Source organism: Fusarium graminearum, chromosome 2 (assembly GCF_000240135.3).
Source record: "Fusarium graminearum PH-1 chromosome 2, whole genome shotgun sequence".
Lineage (NCBI taxonomy): Eukaryota > Fungi > Ascomycota > Sordariomycetes > Hypocreales > Nectriaceae > Fusarium > Fusarium graminearum.
The window spans coordinates 7028063-7053742 of NC_026475.1; the positions used below are offsets into that span (position 1 = coordinate 7028063).

The window sequence follows — 25680 nt, forward strand, 5'->3', positions numbered from 1 at the left end:
CTGAGTTTGTATCTCTTGTCACAAAAATGGTGGAGTCATGAGCGTCTCTTAGCGTTTGGTGGTTTATTCTTAGTATGGCCTTACTTTAGACTCCATGTATCATCTATTATCTACCATGTTCCAAAATATCCCTACTCGTCAACGTAAGGATCAAAGCCTTCAACGCCGTCACCAGCAGCATCCTTGAGTGAGTCACCAAACTCATCGTCCAACTTGGGCCCAACACCTCCACTCCAGTTCTGAAGCATTTTGTCTCGGAGACCAACATCGGGCCAGTTGTCCCATCCAACAAGAGGAGCCTTGAAGAAGGAACCAGTAGGGTTCTCGGGGTTGTTGCGGTCATCGTCATTGGCGAAACGGTAGCAGTGCGTTCCAGCACCATCCTTGTGGTAGACAAGAAGAGGGCTTGTTCCATCGATGGGAAACTCGTTGCTGGCGCCGCCGTAACCACCATGGCATGAAGGAGCAACACGAAGGACTGTGTCATCCTTGGCAAAAACGACGATGTTCTCCCAGTCGTGGCGATGACCACCGGCGAAGGTACCCAGTGCGCTTTGGTCCTTCTCGTAGTATGTCTCATACCTTTCATACGAATATTAGAACTCAATCTCTTGATCAGTAATGGGGATAACGGCTTACATAATAGCGCAGATACCATTGTTACAACGCTTGCGAGAATAGGTGTTGCTGTTTTCCAGCTGGGGAGGATCACGACAGTCTCCCTGAGGAGTACCCGTGGCACCGTGTCCTGGGTTGAGGTTGCCATCAGGGTCAATGGCAGCAGTCTGGTAACAGCCATCACTGTCAAAGTCAAGAGAAGGCTGGAACTTGAGCTCAATCTCATCCGCACCCTGAGGGAGGGCAGTGAGGACGTCTCGCTTGCCTTGCTTGGTGACTGGCGATGCGTGTACTGATGCCATAGCACCGAGAAGGGCTGCAGCGGTAAAGAGCTTATTCTGCATCGTGAACGATGTAGGGTGGGAATGTTTTGGGAGGAGGTGATGGTGGTGATAGGAAGAAAGTCTTTCAGAGAGGAAGTGCAGGATATATATACCTCAAAAAACGTTTATTCATTCCGTTGTCTTTGTACAATAACCGCTGATCGATGAACAGGTCCCCATAGGTGGTTGTACTGCTGATCCGTCAGCTTCAAGTCACCTTCCATTCATCAAGTTACACTGACGCTGATCATAATAATGTCTCAGTTACCATGGTTAGTTAGTAGGATCATATCGCTGCAACCTTCCAAAGAAGATCCTCCTTCTCAGTCAGCTTAGACAGGATGGAGAAATAAAACATGGAAGTCGAGGTAACAGTGCTTTTTGCTTGGCTGAATCCTTCCGTTATGCATTGTATCTGTCAAGTGTGACCCAACAAGAAGTTCTGTTTCAGCCATGTTTCTCTGAGACATCACAAAGTCAATTACATCATAGTCTTTACAGCCAAGGCTGAACATTTGTTGATTACTCAGGATGAAGGACTAAAGATGATCGACGTGACAAGACGTGCCGTACAGAGCACGTGGGTCAATTAACCGATTTTAAGGCTATCTCGAGTAGTAAGCAGATGCGCTACGACGCCGATTCGACTCAATGATGTTTCTCGACTGGTCTGCCTTACCAGATTGACCCTGATGTCCTGTATTACACTGACATACGAATTGGGTAACTCGTGTCTCGTTCCAGGTCCACCCAAGCACGAAGATCCCAAAATGCTACAGGGGCTCACTTCAGAACATCCTAATCTGGCCTGCATAGTAAGCAACGACTTTCGTAATACCTCTTGGCAGGTGCCCGTAGCTACTATGATTCGGCAATTAAGCTTAACGGTAGATGAGTTTACTTTCCGGCGTCACTTTCAACCATCTGATCGGCGGAAGGATTCTTACGTAGTAGTTCGAAACTTGGCCAACTCCTTGATGGATCGGCATCAACTGCACAGCCTTGTGGACTTTCGTTTAGGATCGGCAGTCACAGTGGCATGAATTTGAAAATTTCAGGACCGGTACCTTTCCGCCCTGTTTCAAAGGGGCAGTCATGATGACTTGATCACACTAGATTCTTAGTAGGTGCATTCATCTAGATATTGACTCCTGGTAGATAGGTAACTTGCAGGCTGTGACAGTTAGCTAGCCATCCAACAACCACCCTCTGTGCTTAGACCCATTGATCGACGTCGGAGCTTAATCTAGGCATCAGCATTGAGCTCGTATTGACACCAATAGGAAGCGCGTATGAATTCCTCGATCGTTTTAGACAGAAAGACAACACAGTAATACCGCCGAGAGCAGGGTATGTTCCCTTTCAACACTAATCCTTTGTAGCCCAATCAACTCAGCGGTGCCTCAGACGCAGCGATTGTAGCATAGAATAGCCTCGTCCTTCCCATTATGATCATCCGACCATTTCCTACCAGTTGAAAGTTGGCTGCATTCATGCCGGTGTATATTTTCCCGATGAGTTTGCCAGAAGGATTCCAGACATGGACGCCATCACCACATCCTGCATATACATTGCCCTTTGAGTCGCAATGGATACCTGCAACAACGTAACAGTTAGAGCGAAGCAGGTCATTGGGAGATGAGAGACTTACCATCGGGTAAACGCGATCCTACGTATGCAAAGGTCTTCCGATTATCCCATGATCCGTCTTTCTGGATATCGAAGCGATATCTAAACCCACGGTGAGAGGTTGTTTAATGACTGCCATTATGTCCATGACTTACATAGACGCCGGATTGGTAGGATTCACCCCAAAAAGACCATTACTCAGTCCAGTATCCGTGATATATGCGTACCTCCCATCAGGAGAAAATGTTATACCTGCGATTTATCTTACGTCAATCATGGCATCTAGTGGTACGCGAATGTCCTTCGCCAGCTTACCATTCGGGGCAGCGAAGCCATCGGCAACAACGGCCAAAGCTCCTGTGTCTGGATCAAGCCGATAAACTTGGTTTCTCAACCCTGGCTCGGGACGAAAATGCTGCCAATAGCCATACATCGTATCAGTGAAGTAGATGTGTCCGTTTATTGGGTTGACGGAAACGTCGTTAAGTGAGTTGAATTGCCTGCCGAAGTAGTTGTTCACAAGAACTGCGGAATCCAGATTAGCCACAGAAACATCATTTCTATTTTATAAGAGAGGGGACCCTTACTTGTGGTGTTGTATGGCTTTTCCGGATTCATCAGGTATAGAGCTGAAGGGACGTCTTCTCCTTGTCCTTCACCTGCAAATATAATTTGGCCTTTGTAGTTTGTTCCACCTGTCCTATAGTTAGCTTAGACGTACACGGATAGTATTGTCTCGTACCATTAGGATTTATGACTTGTGGTTCAGAGTCAACCACGGCTATCTCAACCTGACTTTGTGTATGCGAGCCATTTCGCAAAGCTTCAGCTTCTGCTAGGGAAATCTTCTGGATAATGGAAGACTTCTCTAGGCCGGTTCCTGCGTCTGGAGACCCTGCTGATTGCACAAAGAATACTTCTTCGGTGGGTGGATGCCTACATCGTTGATAATGAGCTTGGCTGTCTTGACAGGTCTGTTTCCAAGAAGAGGCTCACGAACCATACTACAGCCTCGTGGAAGATAGGGTCTCTGTCAGAGGTGGCGAGCAGCGTCAACGTGGGATTGCTTCCAATAATATCTAAAAACTCGGCATCGTAGACGTGGAATGGTCGTTCTAAGAGGGATTCGTGAGTGACTCCTGGCCATAGGAACCTCTGCTTCTCAGTTAGCAAGGACTACATGTATTTTCGCTATGGGGCCCTTACCGTTGTAGCATTGGCCTCAGTGGGCGGTGGAACACGTTCCAGGACATTGAAGCTTCTCTGGTCAATTATCTGGGCTGTTTCTGGAAGCCCTTTCAGGTCGATAACAGCCGTTTTTGACTTTGTATCGCCAAACAATCCATAACTCAGTGGGACCAGGACTCCTATAGCTAGGACTCCGATTGTTAGAGTTAGGGATGTCGAAAAGAATGGTCCACTGTCTCTAGTCTTTCCTTTTGCTTGATGCCCTGGGTTACTTTGACTCTTGGGCGTCGACATACCCCGCTTCCGCGGCATTTCTGAGTCGTCGTTGTAAATGTGAGTATTTGTTTTATAGTCTCTCGAACAGTTAAACCTGCTATGGGTTTTTAAGTTTGTTGTAAACGGCGGGTGCTTGGGCTGAGCCTATCTTGCATGTTCTCCTGTGCGGTAGAATCTTTATCACCCGAATTCGGGGATCTTTCCAAGTGCGGGACATATGTCTTGGGGTCAGCCTAAGCAAGGCTCGGTTCGGAGCTGTAGCTCGGGAAGAAGTAGTCCACTGTAGCACACGCTACAAATCTCACTGTAACCCTGGTCTGATTAGTTGATTCATACCGCGCGCAATCCACTTTGGACGCAGGCAATGTTGATATGTTTCTACTTATATAGCAACAATGCTTCAATTCTTCTCTTGCTGTATAGCAAGCTGAAGAGTGATGACATAAATTGTCCCAAATTTGCGTAAGCTTAGGTCAACGTGAGAAATTAGCCCTGACTAGCGACGATCCTTCAGGCTGATGCTTATAAGGAACAGCTCATGAGGGGCGGGGTTTCGCCTTATAACTTGGTCAGTCCATCGTGTCCATCATTCGTTTTGATAACCCTACGCAACTAATTATGGCCGGCATTGCTCCTTGGAAATTGCGAGCCGATGGGCTATGGGCCCGTCCGCTCATCGGACCTGAGCGAATGTTTGATCAATGGCTGGAACTAGACGGATGGACTGAATGGATGGGCGCCATCATTTTCACGGTCGCACCATCTCACACACGAAAGGTTGAATCCAAAGACAACGTTGAGACGTGGTTCAACAAAGCGATTACCCTCCTCTGCATCCAGAAACCTTCTTTGCTGGCAACTATTCAGCGCGGCCAACAAGACTCCGTGCCCACCAAGTCTCGAGACTTTATTTATACTCCGCTCGAATCTGATAATGACTTGGCTGAGAGGGTCGCACAACGGACAACACTTCTTTACACTAATAAATCAGCTAAAGAAGGACTCAAGTCACTGACCGACGAGTTCTACTCAAGCCCCGAAAAGCGTATCAGCATTGAGCTTGGGTCGCATCTGATACACATATCACTCGTTGCATCATCATCCGAACCTGGAACTTTCGCATTGGCTATCCGCTGCAACCATGCACTGAACGACTTCTGGAGTGGTGCTGCAATCTTGGACAATATTTTATCTAGCCTTTCGAATGGGTTGGTCGAGAACCTACCTTTACCTTTATATACATCTGTTTCTACGTCTTCTCTGCATCCATGCTACCTGGACATCCTCCAACAGCCGCTCGGAGATGCCCCATTGAACCAGGAAGATCAGGAAAAGGCGAAACAGCTACTCGGCGCGAACCTCGCAAACATCACAATGTGTCCTATTACAGAGGAGTCTGCGAAGGACCTTCCAGGTACCGACTACGCTATGCGAAGACAGGTGTACTCAGAGGACTTGACAAAGAGGATCATTAGAATATGCAAAGCCAGAGGGGTCACGGTCACAGCGCTGTTAACGGCACTGCAAGCCTTTGCACTACTCAAGACGTTTCCGCCGCAGAGTCTACCATGTTCCGTTGCGTCACCTATTTGTGTAAGCAATCGACTGAAACAAACGACACTAGCATATGGCCATAACGGGGATGCTGCGTCACAAAAGCCAAACCACCAAACCTTCAAGGAAGCGGCAGACATTGGCCCAGTCATGGCAACGACATTTCTTGTGTCACCTTTCGAGGTCGGACCCTTTTTGAAGAAGGATGATGTGACAGTTGGCAGTCAGGAATGGTTCAACGATGTCTGGGAGGTGACGAAGAGTGTCAGCAAAGCGACTGAAGATACTGTCAAGAGCAAAATAAGTGAGCATGTAGACTGGACTCAGGGCCCAGCTGCGTTTGGTGGTGTTGCACATGCCATGGAAGCGATGAAAGCTGGCCATCTCACATCGTGAGTGCATTGACCCTTTTTATTAAGACAGCATAGATTACTGACGTTTGCCTCTAGACCACCCGGTATGTTTACGCCTATATCGTCCCCCGGTTTGCTGGACGGCACGCATCTTCAGGGGACCTACGGTAAAGACGATCAAGGTGATAGTCCGGCGTTGAAGCTTGATGATTTTTCTTTTTACTCAAGAGTCAGCAACCTATTTGGTCGTAAGTGTTACTGCCACCATGATCTCGTTTTTGTAGGCTTATTTTGCTAATCCTGTTATGCGTAGCTCAAACTTGGGCATGGACAGCGTTGGGAAAGCTCAACACTATATTGGTTATGCCTGATCCCCGTATACGTTCTGTGCCAAACCTTCAGTGGTGGGATCTTTTCAACGCCTCGATTGAAAGTATCGCAAACGATAGCTCCGAGTAACGTTCATAGTTTTGAGTAGTATGTAGTTTTAAGCAGAACACCTACAGTTAACATTGATTCAACACTAGTGACTACAACGGCCTTCCTTGGTGTAACAATAATATAAGGAAATAGGGAACTAATGCCGAATATCGGCTGCATGACAGCTTGGCTGACATACGTCGCGGCGTGAATGACATAAAATGCGGGGAAATTGTCTTAGAATCAACCATTGCGCGCCCTTTATAGTCGTATGACGACCTTCATTTTGAATGACATGAAAGTTAGACAGCCCATACTTTTATCATTATACTTATAGCCAACTACTACTTCATAGAAATATTGCCTATCATCCTAGAACCACATGTAAATCGCAATGGACTCTTCAGTCTTCTCTGACCACGCCGAGGAGCTGGACGCCATCAGCTCATCCTTCCACGCCATCTTCGACCGGCTGCTACAGACAACTCAAAATGTCAGCAACGGTCCCATTATACGATTAGCTGACCCAGAGGACATTCCTTGTCTGAGAGAAATCAGCACTCCCGGGACTGCTCATCTGGTGCAAGACGCAATCGAAGATGTGTTTACCATATCCGACTTCCGCTTTCGGATGAATCATCCTCGGACGTTTGCCTTTATTCCAGCCCCTGTCTCCCCACTTTCGTGGATAGGAGACTGTTTGACCAGCGCTTTCAATTCGTTTGCTGGATCGGCTTTCCAAGGTCCAGGCGTGGCCATCGTCGAGCAGACACTTTTGCAGTGGCTTGCCTCCAAGGTTGGATTTCCAAACACTGCCGGGGGTGTATTTGTATCAGGCGGCTCTATGGCCAACATGAGTGGCATGGTGTTGGCAAGAGAGTGCATCTTGGAGGAAGGCACCGAAAGCTCAGGCATTGCGTATGTCTCCGACCAAACACACCACTCAGTGATCAAGGCCCTTCGTATTATTGGCATCAGGAAAAGCCAGATACGTATCATACCAACAAACTCTTTTCAGATGGATATGGCCGCACTCAAAAACACCATCAGAGCCGATCGTGCTGCAAATCTCAAACCGTTCGTCATCGTGGGTACATGTGGGACGACAAACACCGGTAGTATCGATCCATTGGAAGCCCTGGCTAAAGTCAGAGATGAGGAAAAGATATGGCTTCACATCGATGGAGCATTTGGTGCCTCTGCTGTACTTGGTGATACGAGAAGTGCAGTCACCAAAGGGCTTGAGCTTGCAGACAGTATCTCTTGGGACGCACACAAGTGGCTTTTCCAAACATATAGCTGCAGCTTGATTCTGGTGAGAAACAAGATGGATCTTGCGAGGGTTTATGCCAATGATGGCGACTATCTACGCGACGCTCTGGAGCACGAAGAGATTCCCGACTTTTGGAACCTCGGTATGGAACTCACCCGTCCTTGCCGTGCTCTGAAGCTTTGGTTCACGCTGCGAGTTCTCGGTGTGGAACGTATTGGAAGGATGGTTGACCACGGTTTCGATCTCGCCGAGATTGCCGAGGCTGAGGTCAGAAAGTTACCGGACTGGGAAATAATCAGTCCAGCGAGCATGGCAATTATCACATTTCGATATGCTCCTGTGGAGAAGACCGACGAAGAGTTGGATGCTCTGAACGCGGCCATCTCGAAGCATATACTGGATAACAATATTGCAGGGCTTCTGACTACGAAAGTGCGAGGTAGAGTTGTTCTGAGGATCTGCTCGATCAGTCCCGTTTTGACAAAGGAGGAGCTTGTGGATATTATTGTACAGGTCGGCCAAGTTGCAATGCTCGTACAGAGCAAGGCTACAGTAGGATGAGGGACTCACGTGTTCTAAAATCTAGTGCTTCCTTTTGGTCACTTGACTTTACATGTATGTTAGATGTTAAAAATGCAATGCTGTCTCAGAATCCTCGTGATAATAACGGATAGGGTTACGATGGTGCTGAGAACCGGGGGGTGATTCTTATGTGACCTGATAGAAGATAACACTGCTACACCTCAGGCTTGCAGGGGAGAACAATCTCGCTAGGTAGAAACTCTATGCCTAAAACTGTGCCACATTGTCACTCTAGTGTCTTTACAAGATCCTAGTCCCCTGGGACATGGAACCTGGTGATGGTGAGTCGCCCACTAATTCCACTAAAACTGATGGCTGATCCTTGGGAAGTACAAATACTCCGTGAACAAGTACGGGAACTATTACACAATGTGCCGGTTATTAAATATAAAAAAAAGTTGATAACGAGTGTTCGAAAGCTATTGAGCATTAGTATGCTTCAAAGAGCCTTCGCAATTTGTGCTAGATAGGAGCAGCGAAAAATCAGGGTTGTTATCTATCAACAATAATGGTGTTAGCGCACCACGCCCAGCGAAGAATACTTAATCCGGGGCCGACTCGCTCGTGTGCTGTCTCGAGTGCCTCTCTGGGTGGTTGTGGAGTGCTGAAAACATCCCCGGCAGTGACTCTTGGACCAAGATAAGAATCGAATCATCGCCTTCCCATCGCCTACTGGAACTTAATGCTTGACCCCTGGGGCATTTAGTATTGCTGTACTGCATGAGACATTTAGAAAATGAGGCAAAATGATGCGCAGTGACCTCAGCGACACTGTCACTCCGCGCGTGACTCTTCGCCCTTCTCCGCCATCCCCGTCTGGCTCATCCCCTTCATCTTCACATCAACTCACATTCGACCATGTGACAGCAAACAACGGGCTAGACGACTCCCATCAGGACGCGCGACCGTCAAAGCGCCAAAAGACACAGGCATGTCTACGTTGCAAGCGACGCAAGGTAAGCTGCTCTCATCTCACAAGTTGGTCGGTCCACTCATGCTCATTGTGTACCTCTCTCTAGCAAAAATGTGATTATCGCAAGCCTTGTGGCAATTACGTCAAAGCTGATGAACAATGCCACACTGCGTCTTCTGTCGAACAATCGCAAGCTCTTGCGACAACAGCAGGGGTTGTTGCCCAAGACCCGCTCATTCGCCTGGCTGAGATCGCCGCGCTTGAGGAGCGTGTCTCAAGAATTGAGCGGATGAGTGACCGCTCTCGTTCCATGAATGAATCTGGTGAGCCCGATAATAGCCGTTATCATACACAAGAAAGACCAGCTTTCAACAATGCTACTTCTGGGTCGCCGTCGTTACTTGTGGACACACCCCATTTGTCCAGAAGTACACCTGCTATGGCACTCTTGGCTGCTTTTGCAGCACCAACGTCGGAACAAGGATCGCCCAATTTTATTGCGGGAGCTACACCCAGAGAATGCCCCCAAGGACATATTGAGACTATGGTTGATAGTGCTACGGAGGAAATCCTGTTCAACATCTATAATGACAAAGTTCAATGGCGGTATCCCTTCCTTCGTTTATATCAGCTCAGAAACCGTCACGAGCGGCCGTCCGATCTATGCACCCTCTTCTTCGTCAGCATGATCTATTCTATAAGTCTCCTGCTTGCCAGAAACAGCGTCGTCCTTCAGGATTCAAGCAGGAAGACTTTTACCGTATAGCTGTCACGCGACTGAGATATCTCGCATAGTTTCGATACCAATTGGCGAATGTTCGAGGTTCATTAGTATAGCCGAGTATCCAGCCCGCCTGGCAATAAGTGGCATCTCGGCGGATAGGCAAAGTCGAAGTCCGAACGAGGTGGCAATTTGGTTGTCCAGCATGACCTGTTTGACCAGATTTCCCCTGCAAACCTCCCGTGCTTGCGCAATGGCATCTGTTGTCTCGCTAGGTGACATAGTGACGGTCGGTTTGAGGGTGGCTTTCGAAGGCTGGCGTTCTAGCAATTGGAGGGTAAAGAAGGAGAAGGTTCAAGACGTGTAGGGACTAAGATTCGAGATAAGGACTAATGTCAGTATTGTGATGCCTTGCTATCTTGTTGGTTCGTTATCTTTGAGGTGTCGGCCGGGTGGAAAGGAAAATAATAGTATGCGAAAAATGCATAACGAACGGACAAGAAGCATGTAATTGCAACCAAGGACCAAGGGGATGGAGGAATCGGCCGCGTCGGAAGTGCCTTGGCCGAAATAAGATACCCATCGGCGACTCCTCCGACAGAGGCCGATCGCGTAATGGGACCAAAACTAGGGTCCTTTAACGTTTGCGCGTTATCTACCTTGGCAGTTAGACATATCGGCTACCCCATGTTATCATGAGATAGCAAAGACTGCGGGGAAAGAGGCGCTAGTAAATAGCACTCCCAAGCGTTGAAAGGCTTTGGATTTATAAACTCAGCTTTGGCCACTGGATGCAACAGTCTTGTTAATCCATCAGGTTTCTCATCGAGCAACTCTTTGACATTGCTCATTGATCTCCCATAACCTCTCCAACTCTTTCTTGTTCACTCTCGTGTCCAACTTCTTCTCATCATGGACAACGACACCAAGGGCAAGATGGAGCCGGCTACTACAACTGGCAGTGTTGTCATAGTGACTGAAGACGCGCGCCCTCAGCGTGTCTCCTTTTTCGAGAACATTTTTTATCATCTCTGGGAAATGACCAACATCTCAAGAGCCCCGAGGAACGCAAGCTTGTTAGAAAGCTTGACTTTGGCATTCTCATTTGCGCCACTCTTGGCTAGGTAAGCCCCTATTTCCGTGAGGGTCACCAAGACACTTTATACTGATGGCGTTTGCGTAGTGGATGAAATAACTCGATCAGAATAACATTGTCAACGCTTGTGGGTTTCTTGCATCTACGATGGTCTTGGCTCAATTGAGTTTATCTAACACGATACAGACGTCAGTGGTATGAAGGAAGACCTGAACATTCAGGGCAACCAATACACATACGTGTTGAGTAAGTCATAGCATGCATTCTAATTCTACGGGAGCAGAAGTGTTAACCAACTTAGTGTGCTATACTATCGCCTTTGCAGTTATGCAGGTCCCCTCCAATGCCATCGTTCTCAAGGTCAGGCCCAGAATCTGCATTGTTGTATGTGAATTGGGATGGACTGTATTCACGTACGTATCATTTGTTCACCTATGATCAAATCCTACTTTTTATTGACATATCTGCTCTTTAAACAGTTTTGCCCAAGCCGCTTCCACGAGCCCGACACAAATGTACGCCTTTCGCTTTATGATCGGATTATTTGAGTCCGGTTTCTCTCCAGTTATAATTTTCCTTTTAGGCTCTTGGTACAATAAAGCCGAGCTGGCGAAGAGAATGGCTATCTGGAATATCACGGGTTTCTTTGGTGCAGCAACATCAGGCTTCCTGCAGGCTGCCGTCCATAAAACTCTCGATGGACGGCTTGGCCTTGCTGGTTGGCGTTGGATGTATATCAGTAAGCCCTACTTGATGTTCGATTATTATCGAACCCTGCTAATTAATTCTCGCAGTCTGTGGTTGCATGTCACTCCCTGTTGCTTTATCGGTGTGGTTTCTTCTACCTGATTTGCCTCACAACACAAAGGCTTGGTATATCACCAAAGAGGAGAAACAGATCGCATTGCGCCGCTCTGCTACTCAAGGAAAGGCTCAAGTAAATGGAAAGTTGGACAAAGCCCTTGCCAAGCGTATGTTTGGAAGCTGGCGATAGTGGGTGCTTTGCCTCACATATGTTATGGTTAGTAATTTCCTAGGGACGACTCGCTTTGACTCTCTTGGCTAACAGTCTCTTTCTCTAGTATGGACAAGCTTGCCAGGGTGCATCTTATTTCGCCATCTACCTCAGTATGTTATTATTCGTGGACTGCTACTAAGTGGTTGCTAATGTCGTTTTAGGAGCATCCGGATATAGTGTCACGGCACGAAATGTTATTCCAGGTTGCGCCAACCTCGTTTCCATGATCACCGACTTCTCATACAGCTTCGGATCTGACTACACCGGTAACCGTGTCTGGTGGATGGTTATTCCTATTGTAGGTTTACTTACGATTCTCTTGGCCTATGATTTACTGACATGTGTGTTCTTTTGTACTAGATGTGCACAACCGTGGTTGGCTCTTCTATCCTCACAGCATGGCCGGCTGCCGATGCTGCCCGCGTGGTCGCATTCTTCCTTCTTTCAAGTGGTTTCGTCACAGGCATCACTTGGGTCAGTATAAACTCCACGATCACTTCGAAGCGGTGACTAATCTGTTTTTGCAGACCTGGGCCAATGAGATCAACGTTGGCAGTGCCGAAGAACGTGCCCTTACAATCTCAAGCATGAACGGTCTATTGTATGCTACCGGTTCATCCATGCCTATTCCTATCTTCCCCCAGACCATGGCCCCTAAGTTCGAGCGGGGCTTCCCATCTTTGCTTGGCTTTGGCGTGGTTGCGTGTAGCTTGATGTGTAAGTAATGATGGTTGGACATATTATTCTACAAGAAACTAACGATTGGCAAATAGTATTTGCCGACTTTATGCACAAGAGACAGTTGCGTCTCGAGGCTGAGCAATCTGACAGTGCTGTTCCCGCAGAACGTACGAAGTTTGAAGAGAATTAGAAGGACATCAACGTTTTGGCATGAGTCGTGGGGTTTGACATTGGGAACTAGCCAATATGCTTTCGAGACTTTTCCAAGAGAGGCCTGGATGTGGCCGCCTAGAATGCGAGAGTGATATTTGCACATGATGGTTTCAGTAGCAGAAACAAATTAATTACTTGTAAAGTGTTTCTGAACAACTACATCTTAAGTTGTCCAATAATCGTCCACTTCCATCCATAAAAGAATACAAAGAGAGTACAGATCAGAATGTAAACGCACCAGCTGTCTCCAGTCCAAACATAACAACATTGCATCCTGCCATGACACCAGCCGGTATGACCCTGGTTGCCAGGTCAGGATCAAACAGAGCAACGCAATAAGAAACCCTCCCAATATATTGAACCATGCTAGAAGTTTCCCCAATAATAGCTAAAGAACGCTCCGTACTTTCAGGTTTCTTCGAAAGTTCATAGAAATGGTAACAACTGCAGAAAAGAGCTGGGAACACCAAAGCCGTATTGAACACCGCTCCCATCTTGCGGTTGTCATCGGCTTTCATAAACGAGAGATGGCCTCTTGCAAGATACTTCTGACCAGGTCCAGAGAAGATGAGCTTTGACATAACAGTAGTGACAGATGTGATAGTGCGCATGGTAGAAACGGCTTTGTTCTCGATGGGCATTTTTGCAACCAGAAAGTCTGCGCCGGCTGCGGCAAGTGCGCCAATCACGCCCATGATAGCCGATGGCATACCGAAGACGTTAACAGGACTGACATCCATGGCTTCGGCAAAAAAGAGAAAGTTTCCCGTGAAAGCGACGAAACCAGAGAGAGCATGGCCCGCAGTGTAGATCATCTGTCCAACCTCTTGAGAGATTTCCACATCACTCTTTTCTTTCGAGTCAGTCGATGAATCGGCCTTGCTGGCCGACAATCCCTGATTTAATACTGCAGAGAACGACGCCCAATCTTGAGCGTCGATCAATGCGCGAGTTGTTGCGTTGTCAGGGAATGGAGTTTTGCCATGAGCGATCTTAACCATGATTGTAACTCCAGCTGCTCCAATCCAGGTAAAGAGATCAAGGAAAGAAATATCGGAAAACCCAATGGCGTTCAAGATATCCGAAATGATGGGGATGTGAATCTTGGTGTCCAAGACGTCAACGACGGTGCTGGCGAGCGTATACAAAACATCCAACATGGCATCGACGACAACTTGGGTTGTGCCTAAAACTGCTTCAACAAGAATACCAGTCAGACGCTTGAGGATATCAGCCACACTGAGATCCAAGAAGTCGCTAGCAAGGGCCTGAAGCTGGTTGAAGGTCTGTGTAAAGACCATTCCCTGTGACTCCATTGCTTGGATCATATCATCAACCAAGTCTTGCACCATGTTTGGTTCAGGGACGTCACTTTTGATGGTGATTCTGTCGGCTTGGTTTCTGAAGTGGCCTGCCATCATTTGAGAACCAGAGTTCTGGTACTTGGTAGGATCTGTGGTGTTGCCAGATGGTGGCTTTCCAGCCGAATCCCCCAGTGTCGACCAGTCTTTGATACCGGCCCATTCCGCGACAGCTTCCCGGGCATCATCCATGCAATCGTCGAAAGAGCCCTTTGCACGTTCGATGCTGGATGTCATGTCCAAGAGATAATATTTGACCAAGTTATGCGTAACCTGCTTGGCCCGTGTGATATCATCCCATTCAAACAAGAACTCGACGAATCGAATGACATTCTGGATTGCAGTCTTGATCTTGTCAAAGACCCATTCGAGAGCTCCAACCACAGCTTCAACTGTATCCAGTATGGCGCGGTAGACATCATTGCCGATCTTGACGATAAACTCCCAAAAACCGGTTGCAGCATTCTTAATAACTTGAATGACTTTTTCAATTCCCGTCTTCAGCCAATTGAACAGATCTCCAGCTGCTATGGCAATTGCATCACCAAAGCCAAATACCATGCTGCCTTGCGAAACTACCATGTTCGAGGTGACAGGCGCAATCATGCGGAACGATGACGTCTGGTTTGAGTACTTGTTGTAGGCGTCATTCAATAGTTTGATGCTATCTGCAGTTGCCTCAAGTTCCTGATCAGGTAGTTCAGACGAAACCAGTGAATCCGTCGTGGGGTCTCCGACAACGCCACCGGCTTTGACATTTGTGCGGACTTTGGCGTCCCTCAAGGCGTTCTTGTCAGATAGCTTGGCCAGTTTGTCAAATGAGCCAGCCATGGGATTGATTGCGGTTTCAGTATTGCCCAGCTTTGCAGTGATCGTAGTTCCCACAATGCTATCAGTTGCCTGGATAACAATGACTTGGCCAGATGCATTCACAGTGATATTCACTGGGACTGCTGACAAGATGTAGTACAGTCCGTCGATATAGACTGGTGTGTGCGTTTTGGTAGTCAGAGTGATTTCGGATCCCGATAGAGGTAGACCATCCTCCCCCTTGACACTGATCGTAGTAGTATACGAGTTGAACTGTATAGGTTCGGTCTCAGGGGCCGCCTCAAGCATGATGGGTTGAGCATACCAAAGCTTGGAATCGGATTGAGTGGCCTGAGTAAGCTTCTGGATGTTGTTGCCACCAGCTGCAAATACCGTGTTGCCTCCATCTTTGAGATTGATGAAGGATGTAATGTGTTCAATGCCACACAGGACAGGGACGGGAACACTCCATGATTGTGGATCAGCCAGTTTGTCTACATAACAAGATGTGTAGTACACGACATTACTTGCATTCTTGCCAAAAACTGTCGTGACTTTGTCATGCATCAGCGCGATCAGAATGTCAGTGCCAGAGAAAACAGGGTTGGTGAGCAATGGTGTTCCAACAGTGTTATCATCCAGTTGTTGATCAGGATCCCATCGGTAGAGAGTAGATTCCCCGATAGCGTAAAGATCGGTTGTTCCATACCATAATGAACTCTGGTCGTCATAGCGGGCTGAGTCAATTGCTGTTGCGAGTGTGTTGTTCGGTAGGCGTAGGCGAGTTGGCATAGGCGGCGCATTGCCAGTAATGTTGAAAAGAGGTACATAAGCCAGTTGAGCGGCACCTTTGACGGAACCAGCTGTGTAGATACCATCGGCATAGGCTCCCGATACACGGCCCATGCAACTCTCATAGGTGCCCTCTTCAACATCAAATGGCAGCGTGCGAGGCGTCCAGTAAACTCCCATGTTAGAGTATGGGTCAACAACGTAGCGTAAAGTAGCCTTGAGCTCGGAGTCAGGGTCTTGCAGGATATCAACCATGATATACTGCTGCTGCTGATCTGTCTCGGAGACATAAATATTTGTAATGTGGATGGAGTCAGGTCCATTCTCTGCGTCAAAAGGAAATGCCTTCCAGTAAGGTTTGGAGATCCACTCAGAGGTAGAAGAAGGCGAATTGCGAAGTGATAGAAATAAAGTATCGGGACCCTTCGAACGGACTGACATGGCCAAAGTCAAAGTGAATCCGTTCATGACACTTTGGCCAACATCAAATTGCATGGCTGTCGCACCAGAAGGGAACCTGTCATTAATCACCTTGGACGATATGTCAGTGGCTCTCCAGCCTGTTTGCGTCTGCGCGACCGTCTCCTCAATGACGTTCAAAACACCCGAGGAGTCAATTGCGAAGAGCAAAGCGGTTCCGTCTGAGGTCTGGAGAGCCCGGAACTTGCCCTCGGGCTTAACTAGCTCTCCCTGCACATAGTTGAGCATTAGCTCAGTACTTGTTGACATACTTGCGTTTCGGGCAGATCTGATGGACTTCAAGTGCTTGTGGGAGACAGACGTACCATCGTCATCCTGAGTCGGTTTGGTCTTGGGAGAGGTGAAGCTTCCCTGAACATCAGGTGTACCACTAAATTTCGGTGCTTTGTTCACACCTTCTTTCTCCAATCGCTCGAGATCCTTAGACCGAAGCTCCAAGATAAAGGCAGCGAGAGGGGGGAGTTCAGTGACCTTGATAGCTTTTGGATGACGTTGGACCTCGTCGGATTCTGGCTGTGTATCCGTAGGGTTCACATATGTGATGAGGCACGCGAGGTCCGAAAAGTCGGAAAATGACGCAGTCTTGTACGAAAACACATGAGCGCCTGGGAATACAAAGTTCTTGATCTGATTGAAGGGGATAGACTGCAGGTGTGCATTCAGAAATTTGCTGCTCTTGTCCTTGACAGCTTGAAGCAGATCTCCGACACCAGTGAATGCGTTGACGATCCAGCTAACATCAATTGTTTGCGAATTGTCTGTGACAGTGGAGTTTGCGGTTGGTGAAGACGTAAGGCTTCCATTCTCATCGACAGAAACCACATACTCGTCTGTCAATGTTTTGTCAAGAACATTCGCGTCAGCGCCAGTGGCCGCCCACTGGACGTACACATATATCTTGAGTGTTTGGATGACGGTGAAAGTGTTGCCTGCTATGTAAACAGGTGGGAACTTAGAGTAATCATAAGATCCGAAGACAACACTGCAAGAATAGGTCGACGCGATCTTCAACTTGCCGTATGTGGCCCACTCTTGGTCCGAATCCCAAGCTGTGGAACTGTAGTCAAGTGTGGCAACTAAGGGGCCAGACTCTGTGACGCTAACGATTGGGATTTGTCCGCTTGTGAAACTCCATTTGTAATCGACTGAGCCAAAAACATCCTGTGCTATCACATCTACCCAGGGCTTAATACAGGATGATTGTGCCAAAGGTAGTATTTGTTTAGCCAAGTAGTTTGCCATGGTGTTTCGATTGATAGAAATCACACCACTAGACTGAGAAACCTCTTGTGGCTCTATCCAGTTCCAGCTGAAGGAAGAGGCTCCAGGTAGAGGGTGATCATCAGTCGCGCACAGATAATTGAGAGTCGTGGCTGATTGTTGAAGCTCAGAGGGGTCTTTGATCGTTTCCCCCGAGATGGGGTCAACAACCTGACTGACCCATCGCTCTAAACCAGTCAGGAGGAGTGGCGATCCGTCTGGATACTGCGCGACTGCAGTGACTCCAACAAGCGGTAGTCCTTGGTCTTTAGCGATCTTGGACCAAAGATTGATGAAAGATTTGCCCAAGAGGTATGATGCTGTCTCGTCAGTCACGCCGGCAAATGTGGGAGCTGTCTGTGCGACGGCGTTCTGAAGATTGAAGAGAAGCTGCTGAAGACTAAAGGCTGATCCCGAAAGGTTCTCCAATTTTCGTTTGAGAGCCTCGCGCTCGTCTGGATGGTTTCTAAAATACTCAGTGTCCAGGTCCTTGTCCAGGTCTTCATTCAGAAGATTGGTCTGGGTTTTGATATACCACGGTTCTCCGGTAGGTTGCTGGAACCAATCCCAGGAACCTTTGGATCCCCATCCTATTGTGAAAGTCTCGGGGTTAGCAAGGCCTCTCTTGATTATATAATTATAGACTTACCGCTCGGGATATTGTTCTTGATGACGGAAATGTCAGAACAATACATGTTGAAGGCAACTGCCTCGGAGCTTTTGCCCAAGTTGACAATTGGCTCAGGCAGCTGCAGTTGCGGACCCTTGTTTGGAACATTGACAATGCACCCAGGAGGAATGCCGGTTTGCAGTCTGATGGCACAGACTAGACGAATCTCATAAAGCTTCTGGATTCTTTCGTCATTCCAGTCTGTGCCAGCAGGGATGTCAAACGGATTGATTCCCCCACTCTGTTCCATGATCTCATTAAGTGTCACTTCCTTGGTAGGGTCACCATTGTCATCGGCCAGGAAGCAAAGGTATGTGACAGGCTGCTTTCTCCCGGTGTTCTGGAGGTATTGGACTAGTCCAATGTTGATGCTTTCCTGAGTGGAAGAGACAACAAAGTCATAGAGGTACTTTGGGTTGGAGAGGTTGGATTGGTTTGGAGCCATGATACAGATGTTGAGGCTCACTGCCAACGGTCTTGGAAAGATACGATTGTGAATAATGGGTCTTAAAGATTTGCCTATTTTGCGTCTCAATCGACTACTTTACCGGAATATGCTCTTGTATTTAAAACTCAATCGAACTTCTCACATCCAACCTGATATCTACATCCTTCTTACTTCAAGCCCAATACTTTCGGCACTTTTGAAGCACTCGTCATCCATGCAGGGATGCTGTGATTGTCGTGTCAAAATCGGCATATGCATTCAATCGTAAGTAGTAGTAAAGAGGACTTGATAGATGCGGAGGCTGTGAAATCTTGACATAAACATGGTCCATAGCACGTAAAGATGAGCCGCTTCGGGAACGGGCCGCATCTGCATGGCTTGTGATATAACGCGATGGCGTTTGTCAACTGCTTCTGTTGTACTACGTCTAAGACTAACCCCGCTCGTTGAGTCTTCTATAAACTGATAATGATTGACCTGAATACAGGGTTCGGAGCTCGTACGACTAAGCTGGCTGCAGGTCTCAGTTTCGAGGCCTCTCCGTCTTTCTTGCATAAGAGACTTTACAGACATTTCCTCCTTCCTCTATTCTGCCATAATCCAATCATTAACTGACATCCTGGTGAGACTTGACATATCTTGCATAAGAACAACAGTAACAAAAGAAATGGGGTCCATGTAGCTTGTCTTGCGTGCTGCGGCAAAGACTTGATCAAGCTAAAATAAACGAGTTTGACGCGGAAGACGGGATAGTTTCGGTGTATTCTTACTACTATCGCCAAGCCTTGACCTGTGAAGTTCGTTTGCAAACACTAGCTATCCCGTGTTGCAGCTATAACGCCATCTATGACCAGTCTTAGCCGGTGGGTAGCAGCAATTCTGTCCTCGTATGTCTCAGGATACGTTCCTCAGCGGTCTGAGAGGCCTAGTCTAGTTCACATACGTTGACCTACTTCTTGTCTATTATGTTTCAAGCGGCCAATTGTTTTGATACCTGGAGGCCATCTAAGTCTCAGTTCCGTGTACTACGAATAACATACCTACGATCGTATCAGTTTCTAGCACTGACATTGACAGGCTTTGAGACAAGAGAGAACATGGGCGCATTTGCAAATAAGCCGAGGATGTACAACTTATCTTGATGTAGGACTGCCCGTAGCCACTGCATACTTTTAAGCAGACTATGTCGGTAATTATTCTGTAGAATGATTGGTTCACGAATCGCTCGTCAGTCTATACTCGACATGCATGCGAGGCCATCACAATGCAGAGCATCCCACACATGTTGTTTCTCAATTCCTGTACACTGACAAATATCTTTCGACTGTGAGACGAGTCGATTCTGAACAACGAACAAGATCCAAACGTCAGATAGGGTCATCGTCCGGGATCGCTTTCGGCTATTCATGTGCCATCGCATGTAGCAGGACTAAATCGATCATGTTTAGTGGGAATTGAACTCACCTGCATGAAGTCCACCTTGCACGGTTTCAACCTCATGAGATATCCAAGATACGTTCTATCTGAATACCTAAAGATCCACAGCAGGCCATGTGATCTATTCTTCCGTTCTTAGTAGATCATATTTCTGAATATGGATTCTCATCTATAAAATCAGGCTCTGGAGTGGCGTGGCTAACCTTCTGTTAAGATATGCCCACGATTCGTATGTATCTTCCCCGCATCTTGACAGGAGGTATCCTCAGAAGAACTCTCAAAATGCTTGTTGTAGCACTGCATCATTGTCAAGGTGACATATGCTCAAGTCATTAGGGGCCATTGTACATCAACTTTTCGTATCGGTCTGCCGAATTCTACTCTTGGCGCAGCGGCAACTAGTGATCTTCTATTATGGTTGACCATGCAAGCTATGCCACGTAATTTGCAGAACCACAGTGCATGCGGACTGGGACGGGTCGCGAATGTGTAACCGTCTTGGCTTGGCATAGACAGCATATCAGATGTGCGTGAGCTCCGACAGGTACACCTTGTTTTACAACTTGATGCATGCCAGTACATTGGTTTTCTCAAACCGAGTTGTCGCATGGTGTGAAGGCCCGGTACTTGCTAATCTGCAGTGTTCACCGAGCCTACCACCTGCTGCTCTGATGACTCGATGTGAAGTAACACCATTGAGCGATAAGAGCATCTGCCAACATGCGAGAGGCTTTCGCCCGTCTAGTATAGAATGTCTGCATACATCCTTACGCTCGGAAATTGATCCATTGGTGCCTCAAGCTGTTAGACAAGCAGGGGAGTGACTGCTGCTGCTGAACCATGTTCTCACCACCGGCCTGCTATTCGACCACTACATTTGTACAATCTGCATAGCTGGGCAACTGTGAGGGGATAGACGAATAGACAGTCATGTATCAGAAACTGCAGCTTGTATTCCATTGGTAGGAGGTAGCTATGGCCAAGGTTGTTGAGATATTGGGTAGTTGGAGTATGCCCATGATATCACTCGTGTCAATGGCTACTGACCCTTGGCAAAGTTTTGTTAATTGCATAGTTCTTCCTTCCGAGGGCAGGTGTTGAAGATACATAAAATATTCGAGTTGCTCGCTAGTCGTTGCCAGATTTTCACGAATAATTGCGGCTCTACGACAGGTTTTGAGGGATATGGCAATGTATCTTGATTCCATGGTGTGACAATTTATTATGTATCACACAGCTCATCAGTTGAAACTCTACTGTAAAAGGTTGAAGCATTCTTCATCACTAAGTACGTAGAGAGCAATATTCTTTCAGAGCGAGAATTCTCTTCTCTCCACATCCCGACCACCTTGTGGCAATAATCGGATCGGGGGTCCCGTAGAGACCCCGTAGAAAGGCTGGTTGACTTAAAGCAGTGTCGTGAATTCAGAAGATGCATGCCCATCATGGCCAGCAACAGGCTGAGTCATGTCGTCCCAACTCGATCGCTTCTGGGTCTAGCGACAGTCGACATTGATCGGCAATTACGAACGGTAACTTGTTTACCTCCATTCCTAACTTCATGGGGATCTACATCCGCTTCGTCGGAAATACCTGGGGTAAATACAGTCAAGCCATACCCAAAACCAGAAAGGCGGAGGTGGGGGAGACCGGGGTCGTGGTCTGTCATCTAACCTAAACCTGGAGTTCGTGGGCTGCAAAAGTCGGGGAAGCCAACATCAGAAGACATATGCACCCCACAGTCCCAGTTAATGGAAGTAAAAGGCCCGATTGTCAACGACTTTTTTCTTCTCTAGTCACGCTATGCTAACATTGCAAAGCATTGCGTAAATTGTCGACCCCAGCATACTTCAACCAGATGACCGGAATCACCCTATTACTCGTCCACTTCACCGAGGTTGTTGATCAAGTGACTAGTTTACATGAAAAGGTTTGCCGATGAGCGGGGAACATATGGTTGAGTAGTGTAGTTATGACCAACAGCAATAGAGTAGCCCGCGATATATAAAGACTGTAGATCCTTGAGAGAAATGCAATATCCCCAGACACTACGATTCCAAGATACCCCGAATCTGACAATGTTTCTGACTTCTGTGTCGGGCTTTTTAGCCCTCTCTTTGTTGAACCATGGTGTCCTAGCTCAGAACCAGGCCGACGTGATCACCGATGATGCTCACTTCTACGGTCAATCCCCACCGGTATACCCTACACGTAAGTTTTCGAATACATGTGTGCTGAACAACATATTAACACTCACTTAGCGGAGCAAGCAGAGACTGGTTCTTGGTCCGTTGCCGTATCCAAAGCCAAAGGGCTGGTCGCCCAGTTGACTCTTGAAGAAAAGGTCAACCTGACCGCAGGAGGCCAAACAGCCACCGGTTGCTCTGGCTTCATCCCTGGAGTTCCCCGCCTAGGGTTCCCAGGCTTGTGTTTGGCAGACGCAGGAAATGGTGTAAGAAACACGGACTACGTTAGCGCATTCCCAGCTGGTATCCATGTCGGCGCAAGCTGGAACCCCGAGTTGACTTACAGCCGGAGTTATTACATGGGCTCTGAGGCCAAGACCAAAGGCGTAAACGTCCTCCTTGGCCCAGTCTTTGGTCCTTTGGGACGCGTCGTCGAAGGCGGCCGCAACTGGGAAGGTTTCTCAAACGATCCTTACCTTGCTGGCAGACTAGGACACGAAGCTATAGCTGGTATTCAGAATGCTGGAGTTATTGCTTGTGGAAAGCATTGGCTTGCTCAAGAGCAAGAGACGCACAGACTTGCCGCACGTGCTACCAATGCAGAGGCCATATCCTCAAATGTCGATGACAAGACGCTTCATGAGTTGTACATGTGGTATGTCCGCCTACTTTCTCATTGAAAATTTGCGGCTGACTGACCAATCTCAATAGGCCTTTTGCTGATGCAGTCCATGCAGGACTTGCCAGTGTGATGTGCAGTTACAACCGAGCCAACAACTCATATGCTTGCCAGAACTCTAAACTTCTCAATGGTCTTCTCAAGGGAGAGTTGGGCTTCCAAGGTTTCGTCGTTTCCGACTGGGGTGCCCAGCACTCCGGTATGGCCTCAGCTCTGGCAGGCCTTGATGTCGCAATGCCCAGCTCCATCGTTTGGGGCAAAAACCTAACGCTTGGTGTTAACAATGGAACTATTCCTGAATCACACGTCGATGGCATGGCTACCAGGTATGATTGACACCTAACCGAGATTTGGTTTCTCTTGACTTACGCGATTTTTGCAGGATTCTTGCTACATGGTATCAGCTCAACCAGGATCAGCCAGACTTCCCCACTCCCGGCCACGGACTAGCCAAGGACCTCACGGCACCTCATCCCATTGTAGATGCTCGTAACGCGAGTTCCAAGTCTACACTATGGGATGGTGCGGTAGAAGGCCATGTCCTTGTTAAGAACGACAACAAGACACTACCGCTCAAGTCCGATCTGAAGCTTGTATCTCTATTCGGATACTCACACAAGGCTCCAGATAAGAACAACCCAGAGCCTGTGGTCGAGGGTGCCATGTTTGCTCCCTGGGCTATCGGTGCCCAATCAGCCAACATTACTGAGCTGAACGGGGGTTTCTTGGGAAACTTGAACCTTACATACTCAGCCATTGCACCTAACGGGACCATCATCTCTGGAGGAGGTTCTGGCGCCGCTGCCGCAAGCTGGATTAGTTCTCCATTCGATGCCCTTGTTTCTCGAGCAAGAAAGGATGGCACTGCACTATTCTGGGATTTCGAAAGCTGGGATCCTTCTGTTAATCCTACATCCCAAGCTTGCATCGTTGCTGGAAACGCTTGGGCCAGTGAGGGCTGGGATAGACCTGCTATTTATGATGACTACACTGATAGCCTGATCAACAACGTCGCTGACAAATGCGCAAACACAATTGTTGTTCTTCACAATGCTGGAGCTCGTGTTGTGGATGGTTTCATTAGCCACCCCAACGTCACCGCTGTTATCTACGCACACCTTCCAGGTCAGGACAGTGGAGAGGCGCTTGTGTCTTTACTTTACGGAGATGAGAACCCTTCAGGTCGTCTTCCGTACACTGTCGCCCGCAACGAGACTGACTATGGTATTACACTAAAGCCAGACTTGACTCTTGCTCCCCACAAGTTCCAGCATTTCCCACAATCCGACTTCTCGGAGGGTGTGTTCATCGACTACCGACATTTCGACGCGAAGAACATCACGCCTCGCTATGAGTTTGGCTTCGGTTTGAGTTACACCACCTTCGAGTACACTGATCTCCAAGTCTCCGGCCCTGGGGCACAAGCCTCCGAATACCCTACTGGGGCTCTTACTGAGGGTGGGCGCGCAGACCTTTGGGATGTTGTTGCTGTTGTCTCAGCCAAGGTCAGCAACACTGGCGATGTTGATGGTAAGGAGGTTGCGCAGTTGTACGTCGGTACTCCTGGGGATGACGTTCCCGTGAGACAACTCCGTGGCTTCAAGAAGCCGAGCATCAAGTCTGGAGATACCGTGGAAGTCAAGTTTGAGCTTACTCGTCGCGACTTGAGTGTTTGGAATGTTGTCGCCCAAGAATGGCAGCTTCAGCGGGGTGATTATAACATCTTTGTTGGAAGCAGCAGTCGGGACCTTCCTCTCCAAAGCACGTTGAAGATCGGAGCATAGTTCTGTATAAATTTAGCTTGTAAATAATTTCTTGTATACAATACACATTCAGAAAGCAGTTTGCGTAACGCTCTTATTGTTCGTACCTGTGAGTTTTCAATATTAATAAACTTGGAAGAAGACACTTGTGCTAGTTCTACTTTATAGGTGCATATTTAACAGTCCGTTTTTGTGGATATCTAAGCGTTACATAACGACTCATACTGTTAAACTCATATCTCTACTCAGATCGAATGAGTGACTCATTTATTTACATAACGACTCATTCAACTCGGTCGGGACTCTGAAGACATGCTAATTCTCAGTCTCACTTCAGGGACAAGACCCGTGCAAACTTCGAAACTTTAGTGTTCGGTACAACTTTAAAGACGATACTAGCTTTTTTCGTTGGCCTGCAACAAAGAGTAATAAAATGCAAGGCAAAGAAGCAACCGTTATTCTTGCACAATAAAAATCACTGCATAGCAGCCCATGGCGTCTTCCTTCCTCAAACCTCGATATGAGCCGTCGAGCCCTTTTCTTGGTGGCACGGAAGGAGTCGTGATAACGACACGCAACATTTTGCAGCCGCATGTGAATGTTTATTTGCAGTAGTCCACTTCGGGGCTCTTTATTGTTTCTGCAGGTATCGCTTGTCGATATCGGTTCTTTGACGCGATAACAAATTTACAGGCAACAATGCAATCACCATACACCCATGCACTCCAGTCAGGCTTGGTGATAGAAGAAGATATGCAATCAGTTCCTTATTCACTGGGTATGATTAAGCTTATTGACGCTGGCAGTCACTACCGGACATCAATTATTCTTCTACAAGCCGTTACTGATAACTCTGAGAATGCATTGACCTCTTTCCATTCCATATCACTATTCAACATACGTGTGAGAATACGATCCGTTCGGCAAGAAAATACT

At 47.6% G+C, this 25680-nt stretch overlaps 8 protein-coding genes across 8 annotated transcripts; 5 read left to right on the forward strand and 3 right to left on the reverse strand.

Annotated features, from left to right (window-relative positions):
- Positions 1-131: 131 nt before the first annotated feature.
- Positions 132-962, reverse strand: FGSG_03394 (uncharacterized protein; the record flags this gene model as incomplete). Its single annotated transcript, XM_011324030.1, has 2 exons — positions 132-582; positions 640-962. The coding sequence occupies 2 exons, from the start codon at positions 960-962 to the stop codon at positions 132-134; spliced, it is 774 nt and encodes a 257-aa protein (XP_011322332.1).
- Positions 963-2328: 1366 nt separating this feature from the next.
- On the reverse strand, positions 2329-4070 carry FGSG_03393 (uncharacterized protein; the record flags this gene model as incomplete). Its single annotated transcript, XM_011324031.1, has 9 exons — positions 2329-2537; positions 2593-2672; positions 2726-2822; positions 2886-3095; positions 3158-3265; positions 3313-3506; positions 3571-3725; positions 3777-3943; positions 4055-4070. The coding sequence occupies 9 exons, from the start codon at positions 4068-4070 to the stop codon at positions 2329-2331; spliced, it is 1236 nt and encodes a 411-aa protein (XP_011322333.1).
- A 1668-nt stretch (positions 4071-5738) lies between these two features.
- FGSG_03392 (uncharacterized protein) lies at positions 5739-6400 on the forward strand (the record flags this gene model as incomplete). The annotated part of the gene is made up of 3 exons (XM_011324032.1): positions 5739-5980; positions 6038-6189; positions 6255-6400. 3 exons carry the CDS (start codon positions 5739-5741, stop codon positions 6398-6400), a joined length of 540 nt encoding a protein of 179 aa, XP_011322334.1.
- A 355-nt stretch (positions 6401-6755) lies between these two features.
- On the forward strand, positions 6756-8195 carry FGSG_03391 (uncharacterized protein; the record flags this gene model as incomplete). Its single annotated transcript, XM_011324033.1, has 1 exon — positions 6756-8195. The coding sequence occupies one exon, from the start codon at positions 6756-6758 to the stop codon at positions 8193-8195; it is 1440 nt and encodes a 479-aa protein (XP_011322335.1).
- A 767-nt stretch (positions 8196-8962) lies between these two features.
- FGSG_03390 (uncharacterized protein) lies at positions 8963-9895 on the forward strand (the record flags this gene model as incomplete). The annotated part of the gene is made up of 2 exons (XM_011324034.1): positions 8963-9172; positions 9236-9895. 2 exons carry the CDS (start codon positions 8963-8965, stop codon positions 9893-9895), a joined length of 870 nt encoding a protein of 289 aa, XP_011322336.1.
- Positions 9896-10762: 867 nt separating this feature from the next.
- On the forward strand, positions 10763-12835 carry FGSG_03389 (uncharacterized protein; the record flags this gene model as incomplete). Its single annotated transcript, XM_011324035.1, has 10 exons — positions 10763-10974; positions 11140-11192; positions 11272-11359; positions 11426-11685; positions 11741-11917; positions 12039-12074; positions 12126-12262; positions 12325-12438; positions 12492-12681; positions 12738-12835. The coding sequence occupies 10 exons, from the start codon at positions 10763-10765 to the stop codon at positions 12833-12835; spliced, it is 1365 nt and encodes a 454-aa protein (XP_011322337.1).
- A 244-nt stretch (positions 12836-13079) lies between these two features.
- FGSG_03388 (uncharacterized protein) lies at positions 13080-18481 on the reverse strand (the record flags this gene model as incomplete). Its single annotated transcript, XM_011324036.1, has 2 exons — positions 13080-18151; positions 18211-18481. 2 exons carry the CDS (start codon positions 18479-18481, stop codon positions 13080-13082), a joined length of 5343 nt encoding a protein of 1780 aa, XP_011322338.1.
- A 3713-nt stretch (positions 18482-22194) lies between these two features.
- FGSG_03387 (uncharacterized protein) lies at positions 22195-24765 on the forward strand (the record flags this gene model as incomplete). Its single annotated transcript, XM_011324037.1, has 5 exons — positions 22195-22327; positions 22378-22957; positions 23014-23307; positions 23364-23628; positions 23692-24765. 5 exons carry the CDS (start codon positions 22195-22197, stop codon positions 24763-24765), a joined length of 2346 nt encoding a protein of 781 aa, XP_011322339.1.
- Positions 24766-25680: the final 915 nt, after the last annotated feature.